This window comes from Penaeus monodon, chromosome 9 (genome assembly GCF_015228065.2).
Source record: "Penaeus monodon isolate SGIC_2016 chromosome 9, NSTDA_Pmon_1, whole genome shotgun sequence".
Lineage (NCBI taxonomy): Eukaryota > Metazoa > Arthropoda > Malacostraca > Decapoda > Penaeidae > Penaeus > Penaeus monodon.
In genome coordinates this window covers 52712425-52724924 of record NC_051394.1, presented here as the reverse complement: position 1 = coordinate 52724924, position 12500 = coordinate 52712425, and the positions used below count along the sequence as shown (strand labels likewise).

At 41.4% G+C, this 12500-nt stretch overlaps 1 protein-coding gene across 2 annotated transcripts in view; it reads left to right on the top strand.

The window, feature by feature from the left end:
* LOC119577239 (sphingomyelin phosphodiesterase-like) overlaps positions 1–12500 on the top strand; it is a 58585-nt gene that overhangs the window by 41961 nt on the left and 4124 nt on the right. For both annotated transcript variants that reach the window (XM_037924985.1, XM_037924986.1), the window contains exons 3-12: positions 5058–5145; positions 5516–5714; positions 6802–6998; positions 9442–9575; positions 10011–10175; positions 10356–10583; positions 11000–11172; positions 11316–11507; positions 11915–12085; positions 12238–12430. In XM_037924985.1, the coding sequence (XP_037780913.1) occupies positions 5091–5145; positions 5516–5714; positions 6802–6998; positions 9442–9575; positions 10011–10175; positions 10356–10583; positions 11000–11172; positions 11316–11507; positions 11915–12085; positions 12238–12430 (1707 nt within the window). In that variant the 5' untranslated portion in view covers positions 5058–5090. The remainder of the gene's footprint in view (positions 1–5057; positions 5146–5515; positions 5715–6801; positions 6999–9441; positions 9576–10010; positions 10176–10355; positions 10584–10999; positions 11173–11315; positions 11508–11914; positions 12086–12237; positions 12431–12500) is intronic.

The following is a 12500-nucleotide window of genomic DNA, read 5'->3' as shown; positions in this document are numbered from 1 at the left end:
AAAGGCACAAATCCCCGTCTCTTTTCGGTGACTTTACAAATTAGTAATGAGTCCCACGCCTCCTGTTCTTCTCCTGGCGATAGTGATGCGCTGAAGGAGCCTCGCCATGCATCGCACGGGCTCATGAGAATACATGTAGGCAGTTGCGACGCGTTGCAAGCTGTTGACTCAGTTGCAGAGAGAAAGCGTGGCGTGCCGGCGTGCGCGCGGTTTATGTAGATGCTCTTTTGTTTGGACTTGTGATCAGCTGTTATTTCCTTGTTATTCTTGCTTTCTTCGTGTTTCTACGTCTCTTTCTTCTATTTTCTTCTCTTTTTTTATCTTCTCTTTGTCTTCTTTTTGTGTTATTTTTCTCTTTTTTCTTTTCTTATTTTTCTTCCTCGTCTTATTTTTCATCTTCTTGTTATTATTTTTTTTTTCTTCCTCTTCTTTTCTTTCTTTTTTTCTCCTCTTCTTCTTCTTCGTCTTGTACTTATTCCTCTCTTTCTTCTTCGTCTTCTTATGCTTCCTTCCTTCTTTTGTTTTGTTTTGATTCACAAGACTTGTTTGATTGCGCTCTGCTCCTGCCTTTTTTTGTTTGTTTGTTTGTTTCTCTTTCCGTTGCTTATATCCTCTTCCGGTCTTTCAGTATTATTGCTATTACTGTTGTTGTTGTTGTCATGCTTATCGTCGTTATTGTTATTATTATGATTGTCGTTATTTTTGTTGTTCTTGGTGTTGTAATAGTTATCATTATCCTTATTATAACTGTTATCATTATCGTTGTTTTTCCCTTTCTTTTCCTCCTCTTCCACCGTTTACTCCTTGTTTTTCTCACTATCCTTCACCTTCTTCCTCTTAACCTCCATCGCCTCTCTCTCCCTTTTTTTCTGTTAATCTCAAAATTTCTTTCCCAAAATTTACACTTTACGCAAATAACAACATTATTTCGTGTCGCGTACGAGAGAAACACATTTCGAGAGGAGATAATTATTCCAGAATCCGATACGCCGACCTCTGGAGCTTAAATAAAAAAGGAGACGAAAAAAAGAAAAAAAAAGTTGTGAGACGAGCACGGAGGGAGATCGTGTGCGCTAGAGAGAGCACGTGTTCCTTGCATACAGGACTCGGCACTCGGCGTGGTTAGGCGCTGGGCACGTGGGCACGAGGCTGCCCATGTGAGGAGAGCAGGAAAGACTTAAAAAAAAGTGGAGAGAATCGAGACCAGAGCGAGATGTGATGCCCATACTAAATTTATTCTACTTCCCTGCGGCATGAGAGTCACATGACAGGCACTTTGGTACGCTCATGTGACTGTCACATGCCGGGAGGGTGCGCGTGTGCATGTATGTGTGTGTGCGTTCGTGTATGTTTGTGTGTGTGTGGACTCGCCCTCTGACCTCTCTATCTTGACCCTTGGCCTGTCGGGAGGGGCGGAAAGGGGCGTGGTTAAATGGGTTCACCGCCCTTATGGAGATCGCGTCGGTTCATAGCTTGAGTTGGCGGTAGTGAGGGTCGAGGACGGAAAAGATCGAGAGCCTATAAAAAGCCCACGCCAATAATATTCGTCTTCGTCGTTTTTATTTCTTCTAAAAAAGAAACTATTTAAAAAAGAGGTTCGTTATCTTTTGTTGTTGTTGTTGTTGTTGTTTTTTATTACATCTGTCAATAATTACGAAAGGGGCCGAGACCCGATAGATCTCGGTCGGAGAGGACGGGTCCAGCGATTTCCCCCCGAGATTCACGACACGCTTGTATGGACTCGGACGGTGATGACGTCATGGCGTGACCTCTTTACCGGCTATACGGAAATTCCCCTGATGTTTTCTCCGAGGAAATGGCGAAAGGCGAACCGAAGAGTTGGAAATGTGAGGGAAAAGATAATGGCCGGGTTTTTGACTGGGGTTAGAATTTATGACGGCGTTTTATTTTTATGTAGTTTGATAAAGAAAAAAACAATGTTTGTATTTTTATGTAGTTTGGTAATAAAACAGTGTTTATGTTATTTTTTATGTAGTTTGATTTTAAAAAATATATTGTTTTTATTGCTATTATTAGTACTGTATTTGTAGGAGCAGTAATAGTAATGATAATGTTATTATCATTACAAAACATTCCTTTTCAAACTGACGATATTTGGACTTATAGTTTACAGAAACAATCCATTATATGTAGCGCAGTATCGGTATGTATTTTAAAAACCATTATAATGACTATGAGATGTAATTCATCTTGCAGTCTAAGGTAATCAAATATTTTGATGTCATAGGAAATGGCTGTAGAATATCAGGCTTTATAATACCAGCAGGCGAACAATATATATACACGGAAATGTTGTAAAAGATCTGGTTTTATAACACCGGGTATTTTAACCAGTGCCTCCGATGACGGTATGATTTCCAGAGAAGCCACTGGCATTACGCCTTTTTTTCTAACAAGGCCACCTGTCTCGAGGGCACGAAAATACCCTTTAACCAAGAGAACGAAGAGAGATGGGGAAAAGGAAACACTCGCTATGGCACGCTCTTCTTTTTCTTTTTCTTCTTCTTCTTTTCACTTCCCTTGTTGCTTAGCGCTAAGTGGTGTGTCGTGACGTAATTACTGTGAGGAAAGTGACGTCAGGTGTGTTTTATCGAGAGTCTGCGCTGCGTCCAAGGCAAAGGGGTGGGCACAAGACACAGGGAGGGCGCGGCAGTGTTATCTGTATAGTGATAGAGGTCAGTGGTTGTTCGGAACATATAGAATCAGCAGACTATTTTTTCTTCTTCTTAAAGGTTAGTCAGATCTCTTTTTTATTCATTTTTATTATATATATGTTCTATTTCTCTCTCCTTTCTTTTTTATTTTTCTTTCTTTCTTTCTTTTTTGGCTAGTGTGGTTTTCGGGAAGTCGATGCTAGTGGTCATGGTGTGAACTTGATGTATAGCGATCGAAACTATGCGATTTAAAGTGCCAGGATTGCCGTAATCAGAACCGCCGAACGGTAAGTGGTAAGCGACAGACATAGCCAGCTTAGATTAATTAATAGTTTTATGGGGGGAGGGAGCGAATGGGGAGGGGGGGAGTGGAGAATCGATACGAGATTTCAGTGCTACGCGGTGAGCTGACTCGCCTTGTATCTCGGTGTGCAATTATGCTGACATGCTGTCTGGTTTCGAGGTGATTCATTGGTGTGGTCGGCAGCCCCTCCGTCAGTGGTCCGGCTGAAGTTCCTCGTGCGCAAATGTAATTAGAAATACCGTTTATTTAGTTTGTGTTGGTTTGTTATTGTGTGAAGTGGAGGGGTGTAAGTGTGTTTGTGTTTGTTTGTGTGTGTGTGTTGTGTGTGTGTGTGTGTGTGTGTGTGTGTGTGTGTGTGTGTGTGTGTGTGTGTGTGTGTGTTTGTGTGAGTGTGTGTGTGAGTGTGAGTGTGCACATAAATGGTGTAGTTGCAGTTGTGGAAATTTGTATTTATTTACAAAAAGTTAAATACACATAATTATTTCAGATAATGAGGAACACCATTCTTTACAGAAAACTGCAGATAAATTTAGCACAAACAGCATTTAAAGATTTAGGTTTCAACCGTGAAAACACCACCAGAAGTAAAGTAATTACTTATCTACCCATCATACGAGAACATTGTGCTTAGTGCAATGGCCTGGCCAGGGTATAAATTAATGTGTGTGTGTGTGAGTGAGCGTGTGCGTATGCGTACGTGTGTCCGTGCATATCTTAACATACATAATTCCGCATGTGTACGTGTAAGTATGTGCATATCCAATTTTATATTAGGTGTTGTAACGCATCGCTTCAGACGAGAATAATAACATCACATAACATCGCATACGATAACATACCGACACCTATATACATATATACGCATATACACCCAAGGCATTCATCCATCGTATCCGTTTTGAGTATTAGAAACGACAGACAAGAGGAGATTGAAAAGTCTACTGTACTTGCATCTTGACCCAGAATACAGCTGAGGAAGGGGTGTTATGTAGGAAGGCATGTAGATCGGCTCGTAGATTTCTCTGTCGGGAAGTCAGATCGGATAATGGTTACTTGTCGATCGTGCTTGGCTGTTGGTGTTGTTTTTGTTGTTTTTGCTGTCAGGTTGTTACTGATTATTATTATTGTTGTTATTGTTATTATTATTATTACTGTTATTATTATTATTATTATTATTATTATTATTATTATTATTATTATTTGTTTGAATTATTATAAGATTAATGATGATAAAGTAATAATAATAATAATAATCATTATTATTATTATTATTATTATTATTATTGTTATTGTTATTATTATCATGGTTATTGATATTAACATTATTATTAATGTTATCTTTGCAATTTTTTTTTCATAGGTTATTGATTTGTTATTATTATCAACACCATTAGTACCATTACCATTGGTTGTGACATTACTATAATTTATTATTGTGGTGCAATCATTGCAATCATGAGTATCAGTGTTCCATCCCAATCATCATTATCATTATCATAGTCATTATAACTATTACTGCCATTGTGGCCGTCGTAGTTTGCCTTATTTCCATCATCGTCAGTCACCATTATCATCACTGCTACTATTTATCTCATTTACCATTTTCCGTCATTATTTTTCATCGTTTTCTTCATCTTTCATCAGTTCTCAATTGCCAATCACCAGTCACTAATCCTAACTCACTAATCGCCAATTACGACTACAACTCATCCTCTCATTAACCATATTTCCATCACCAGTCACCATTCAACAATAACCAACCACCAATCACCATCAACCACCAATCATCACCAACCCCCTTCAGTCAGTCACCACCAATCACTAATCAGTCATCATCAATCACCATCAGTCAGTCACCGCCAATCACTAATCAGTCATCATCAATCACCATCAGTCAGTCACCGCCAATCACCACCAATCACCAACCCCCAACCCTCAACCACCAATCACCATCGATCAGTCACCAATCAGTCACCCTCAACCCCCAACCACCACCAATGCGTCACCTCCAATCACCACCAATCAGTCACCCTCAACCCCCAACCACCCTCAACCACTTACCCCCTCCCCCCCCCCAGGTAGCGGGGAGCAGCAGGCGTGGTCGCGCTACTATGTCCCCCTCGACGTGGCTGGTCCTCCCCCTCCTCCTCGTCGCCGCTGTCTCGGGTTCGTATTGCTTTTTTTTTCGTTTATTTGGCTGTTTGTTTGTTTGGGGTTATTGTGGTTTGTTTTTCATTTTTTTTTTTCTTTATAATTATTGTTTTTTGTATTATTAATCTTTGTTTTTTCTTTTATAAGGGAACTGGACAAAAATTTGGTATTACGTGTGCTTTATATTATATTGCATATATATATATATATATATATATATATATATATATATATATATATATATATTATATATATATAAAATAGGCGGTTTTTAGTGTGTGGATAAACTCTACGGAGTGAAACCCCGCATTTCGTTCCACTAGCAAGACCTTCCCTTCACCTCTCCTTTTATTTATCTCTTTCTCTCTCCCTTTCCGCCTTCCAGGTAGCCCCCTGTCCCCCACGCTCACCCACGATGCGGCAAACGACCCACTCGACCCTCTGTACGCCCACGTTGAGGACCAGGACGCCTCCAACGACCTGGGAGTGGGCGTGGCTGAGGGCGGTCACAGGGGCGTCCTGGACACGCCCGAGCCCACGACGCAAGAGGAGAAGGACAAGATAGAGATGTTTGATCCCTCCAGGTGAGACCGGCGGGGGCTTCGTCATCAGTCATGTAGTCCTCAGTAATTCATCTTCAGTCAGTAGTAGTCAGGAGTCATCAGTCGTAGGTCATAATAGGTCATCAGTTTTTTTTTCAGTCATTAGGTTTCGGTCTTCAGTCTTCAGTCATCTGTTAGCAGTCTTCGGTCATTAATCGTTAGTCATCAGTCATTAGTCATTGACCATTATCACGGTCATAGTCCATCGTCATTAGTCATCATTCATCTAGTCGATCATCATCAAAAGAGCGGGTTGGTGTTTATCTTCAAGGGAGGAATAAAAAAAATTGTGAGAGTGGACTCGCCTTTTTTCTTCTTTTTTTGTATTTTCATTTTATCAAGAAGAGTTAAAACATATCTGGTTTGAGTTAATTATTTGCTTCAACGTTAAGCTCCCTTTTAAGTATTTGCTTCAAGTATAACCGCGTCTTATGTCTTTGCTTCAAATTTAGCCTCTTAGGGATATATAATTAACGTAGAGATGCCTCTAAATATTTACGTCAAGTTTGAGGCAGCCTTCAAATACCTATTTTGAGAGATTTCATAATTAAATCGAGTCAGCGAATAGCTAATCCCGAATCGCTTTACATCAATACTCTATTTTTTTGTACAACCTTAATATCTCGTCCACTCCTCCCTCCCTCCTCCACAATCCCATTGAGTCAGTAACTTGAATCCGAGTCGACTAATCCACTTCACATATCTTTTTTCCCCCAACTCTTCACTCCTCTCTCCCTCTTCTCTCTCCTCTCTCTCTCTCTCTCTCTCTCTCTCTCTCTCTCTCTCTCTCTCTCTCTCTCTCTCTCTCTCTCTCTCTCTCTCTCTCTCTCTCTCTCTTTAGTTTTCTCCCTCTCTCCTTCTCTCCCTCCCTCCTTCCTTCCTTCCTTCCCTCCCTCCCTCCTTCCCTGCCTTCCTTTCCCTCCCTTCTCTCCTTCTCTCCGTCCCTCTCCCTCTCTCTCTCTCTTAATCCACATCGAACCAGCGAATCACCATCAATCCACCTCACAGCATTTTTTCCCCTTTCACCTAATCCATTCCTCCTTCTCTCTCCCTCTCGCTCTCCTCGCAGACTCAACTACACCGCCCTCCGCCTCGAGCTGGACGCAGAGCTGGCGAAGGTGAACAAGCGCGAGGGGAAGCTGATCGGCGAATCGCGGCTGCCCAGTTTCCTCTCCAACCTGGGGAAGTTCCTCGACTTCGAGATGGTCGTGAAGGAGATTGAGACGTCGATCATGTCGACCATGTCTTGCAACGCGTGCAAGGCCGGTGAGTTGTCTATAGGTGGGGGTTTGGGGGGAAGGAAGGGGAGGGATTGCTTGGGGGGGGGGGGGCAGGTGGGTTCTCCTGGGGTGGGAGTGTGGTTGGGGAAGGGGGGAGGGTGCTTGGTTTGTGCTTGGTTCCCGGTTTGGCTATTGTGAGTGTTTTTTTTTTTCGTCTTTCGGATTCTGCTGGTTAGGTTAGTTACGTGCGTGTAGAAGGATACGCTCAAGCACAAGTATGAGCAAGAGGAGATACACACGTACACACACACAAGCACACATACGCGCACACACATACACACATACACACACACATACACACACACACACATACACACACACACACACACACACATACACACACACACACACACACACACACACACACACACACACACACACACACACACACACACACACACACACACACACACACACACACACACACACACGGCCGCCCGCGCGCGCATTAGTACACCGAATGTGTAACACAGTATCTCATACCCTGTCGAGAGGTGCCTTTTGTAAAGCTTTAAAACCCACAGCGCTTGACTGTCGGTGAATTGTGGCAGTGGTGGCAGGGAGGGGGGGGTTAGATGTGGTGACACGGGAGGGATGAGCCGATGTGACAGGGGAGGGAAGAAAAGGGCAGGGGAAAATGTCGGAAAAGATACGATAGGGTTACCAGGGGAGGGGAAGGGGAAGGGGAGGTTAAGCGGAAGGGGCAGGGGGGAGGGGGGAAGAGGTAGAGAAGTGCTGGCAGGGGAAGGGGGAATGAAGCAACGTTGGCAGGGGGAAGAGGTGGAGCAGCGGTGGCAGGGTGGAGAGGGCAAGAGCAGGTGGAAACGGGCAATGTATGAGGCCAATGATGAGGCAGTCAGGATGAGTGTGCTTGCATCCTGTCGCATCCTCTCGCTGGACTTTGCTTGTGGGAGTCTGTGTGCTTGTTGCGGGTTAATCTCTTTAGCCGATTTATTTGTTTTTTGATTGTGTGTTTATCTGTTTTATCTTTTATTTGTAGATTGATTTGTTTGGCACATAGCGGGGTTTCAGCTTCAGTTTTTTCTTTCTTTCTCTTCTTTCTCTCTTTATCTCTCTTTTTCTCTCTCTCTCTCTCTCTCTCTCTCTCTCTCTCTCTCTCTCTCTCTCTCTCTCTCTCTCTCTCTCTTCTGTGTTTGAGATTTGAGAGGATGAATACCGTTTTTTTTCCATCGAGATATGTAGGTATAGGAGGGGGAGCGGGAAGGGGGGAGGGAAGGGAGGAAAGGGAGGGGGAGGGGGGAAGGAGAAGAGGAGGAGGGGGAGGGGAAGGGGGAAGGAGGGGCAGGTGTGAGGGAGAGAGAAGAGGGGGAAGGGGAGGGAGAGGAAAAGAGAAGGAGAGGGAGGGGGGAGGAGGGGGAGAATAGAGAGGAAGGGAGGAGAATAGAGGGAGGAATAATTTCCTGCCTCGTTACAAGAGTGATCAATTTGACACATCCTTACCATCGTTACGTAAGATTATTCATATATATTCAGTGACATATAGAATGCCATGAAACGGAGATAACGGAAAGGAAAGCAATTTCAGCTTCTATTCCCCCCATTTGACAAATCTTAACATCCTCCCTGATCTCAATTAAGCCATGCCCCGCTTTTAATACAAAGAAATAACAAGGAACTTTTCAACAGAAGATATATAATTTCTGTTTTTCACCGTTACATAACCGTTAGTCTATGAGCACCTAACACCAACGCCTTACATTGTTACGTCAAAAGATGTAACTATAACGGCATCTCTTTGTTTCCCCCAAACATATGTCACTCACTAGATAACGTTTCCTACTCTCCGAGATATGAATTTTACAGTTTGGTATCCGTTGCGGGTCCTTCTGGTGCTTGGCTTGGGTTTTCTGCGTTGTGGTTTCTTACTTTTCTTTACTTTTCTTACTTGTGTGTGTGTGTCTCCCGCTCTCTCTTTCTCATTCTCTCTCTCTCTCTCTCTCTCTCTCTCTCTCTCTCTCTCCTCTCTCTCTCTCTCTCTCTCTCCCTCTCTCCCTCTCTCTCTCTTCTCTCTCTCCCTCACTCTCTCTCTCCTCTTTCTCTCTCTCTCTCTTCTCTCTCTCTCTCTCTCTCATCTCCTCTCTCTCATTTCTTCTCATCTCTCTTCTTTCTCTCTTCTCTCTCTCTCTCTCTCTTCCTCATTCTCTCTCTCTCTTTCTCTTTTTCTCTTCTCTCTCTCTCTCTCTCTCTCTCTCTCTCTCATCTCTCAAATTTTCTCACTCTTTCTCATCCTCCCTCTCTCACTCTCTCCCTACTTCCCTCTCTTTGTCTAACCAAAAGAGAAGTTAGTAGCATCATACAATATGAAGGACACTACCCATCTCTATTAAGAGATATCTATATAACACTTCCAACTTTATTACAACAAGAGTTAATAAGCATTATTCTCATACCCCAATATCAATTTTCAGGTGTTGGTCTCCTGCAGCACTATGTCCAAAACGGCAAGACAAAGGAGGACATTATCCGAGCTGCCTCAAAGCTCTGTACTTCCTTCAAGATTGAGACGCCCAGAGTGTGCTTTGGTGTGATCCACCTCATGGCCGTAAGTGTTGGGGGGTTATTTTGGCACTTTGTTGTGTGAAATACTCGTGTTTGAATATAGTGTATGGTGTTTCAGTGCTTTGCCTAGGTCTCTTTTTTTTTTTTTTTAATTCTTATGTTGTAGTGCTAGCTAATATGCAGTATCCGTACTTTGTTTCGTTTTTGATATCAGGTTTGTTGTCAGTTTACAATTTTTAACAAAGATATCTACTGTCTATGCAAATTAATATATCTTATTTGGTTTAGTCATGAAGAGCTTTTAATTTTCGTTACTGAATTGCATGTGAGATTGCTTGTTAACTTCTGTAAAATCAGTTTCAAGTTTCAGTGTGACCAAACTAGCAAATTTACAAATATAGAATAGATATAAATCTTTTGTCTTAAGACCAGCAAAATCTTGTTTATCTCTTCAAGTAACCAGCTTAACATATTACAGGATGAGGTTGTCTATGTGATAGAAAATTTAGCCATGAGCCCAGATGAAATTTGCGGCTTTGTCATTGGAGACATCTGCGGCACTCCATACAACCCTTACCACGAATGGCGCGTGGCTTTCCCCCCTGTTCAGAAGCCTCCCGTCCCTCGCCCTGAGCCTCCTCCGGTAAGTGATGAGTTGCATATTTTGCAGCTCAGACTTTCATTATGAGTAATGAGACTGCAGTTTTCTTATTAAGTGTTGACACAAATAGTTTCTTTATTTTTATGGAGCAGTACTGTACTAATAGACATTACGATGTATCTGACCCCAAAAATATTTATATATTTTTTTTTTTTTAAACAGGAGGGAATGCCAACCTTCAAGGTGTTGCACCTCTCAGACACACACTTCGACCCAGAGTACCAAGAAGGTTCGAATGCCGACTGCAATGAACCCTTGTGTTGCAGAGCAAACTCAGGAGTAGTGAGGTCCCCAGATAAGAGAGCTGGGTACTGGGGAGACTACAGGAAATGTGACACACCTGCTAGGACCATACAGAGCATGTTGGAGAATATTGCTTATCTGCATCCAGTATGTCCTAATAATGATTGAAATCTTGTTTTTTTTCTTCTTCTTCTTCTTTTTTTTACAAGGTGCTTCATTTTAAATGTCTTAAATACTCTGCCTAGGTTAAAAAAATATTGTAATGATACTATGGTTTTGGAATTAATTTTGGATACCAGGATACCATTAAAAATATACTTTAGATTTGAAAAGAAGAGAGGAACTTAATATTGCACTTTGAATTTTTAAAATGATGTTGTGGTAGGATGTGATTGTGTGATACAATTATATGTTGTAAGGAAACAAAGATTAAGTACACCTTATAGTTTCTTTTATTTATGTGAAGCTGCAGCAAGTTATGTCTCACATTATTAAGTGTATCTCCTAAAGGGGAAAAAAGAGAAGTCATTATGAAGGTGATAACAACAACTTTTCTTCTCAAGGATATCGACTACATCATCTGGACAGGAGACCTTCCTCCACACGACATATGGAACCAGACCAAAGAGGGCAACTTGAACATTCTGAGGTCCACTGTGCAGCAGCTTATCAACTATTTTCCTTACGTCCCAATCTTCCCTGCTTTGGGAAATCACGAGGCTGCTCCTGTTAATAGGTAAAGAGAACAAGCATTCTCAAGCAGGAAATTTTTAAGAAAGAGAATTATACTTACAAAAAATGAGAGAGAGAAAAAAAATATCCTTTGATGATGGTGTGATACAAGGTATTGAATTACAAACTCTTTATTTTCGTTTCTAGCTTTCCGCCTCCCTTCATTGTTGGAGACTATGGGGTAAGTTGGCTCTACGATGAATTGGACAGACAGTGGCAACATTGGCTGCCACAAGATACCTCTCCCACAGTAAGAAAGGGGGCCTTCTACTCTGTCCTTGTGAGACCAGGATTCAGAATAATCTCTCTCAATATGAACTACTGCAATAATAAAAATTGGTAAGTTTGTTTCTTTTATTCTTTTTTTTTTTGTATATACATTATCTGCCTTTATAGTTCATTTTTTTTTGCATTGAGTCTTCCTTCTGCATAGATTGAAAAAAAAAATATGAATATTATGTAATATCTTTTGCACTTGTGTTTGTTCTCAGATTGTATAATAGTTGCAAAAGACCAGAATTTGTCTCACTGTTATTATAGATGAAATGGTACTGATACCTATAACAGAAATTAGGCAAATGATAATGATATAAAATGGATAACTATAAATTTTTAAAAACTGATTATAGGTAAATGAACTGTTAAGCAAAGCAGTAAAACTCATAGTTCATAATTCTCCCCTTCAATACCACATTAAATAAGAAACGAGTCGAAGAGGCATCCCTCAAAGTAACACTCTCCCGCAGGTGGTTATTACTCAACTCCACTGACCCGGCCCAGGAGCTCCAGTGGTTTATTTACGAGCTCCAAGGGGCTGAAATGAGAGGAGAGAAAGTACACGTATTGGGTCACATCCCTCCAGGTCACCATGATTGTCTCAAGGTCTGGAGCCATAACTACTATTCCATTATCAATAGGTGAGTTCTGTTTTGTCTGTCTGTCTGTCTGTTTGCTCTTTATGAAACTTGTTATATAAACACTGTTCATACTAGTTGATCATTTATCAAATAACTTATGATACATACTGATAAGCAGAAAGAAGATAATCAGGTTTTTCACTTTTCATCAGGTTTGAGTCTACAATCACAGCGCAGTTCTTCGGCCACACGCATTTTGATGAATTTGAGCTCTTCTATGATGAATATGATAGGCACCGTGTAACAAATATTGCCTACATTGGGCCATCTGTTACCTCTTACTATAAACTGAACCCTGGTTATAGAATATACACAGTGGAAGGAGATTATGAAGGGTCACGGAAGGTGAGAGCTTGCTTCTATATCATGCTTTGTTTTATGTGTGTGTGTATATATATATGTATGTTATATTATA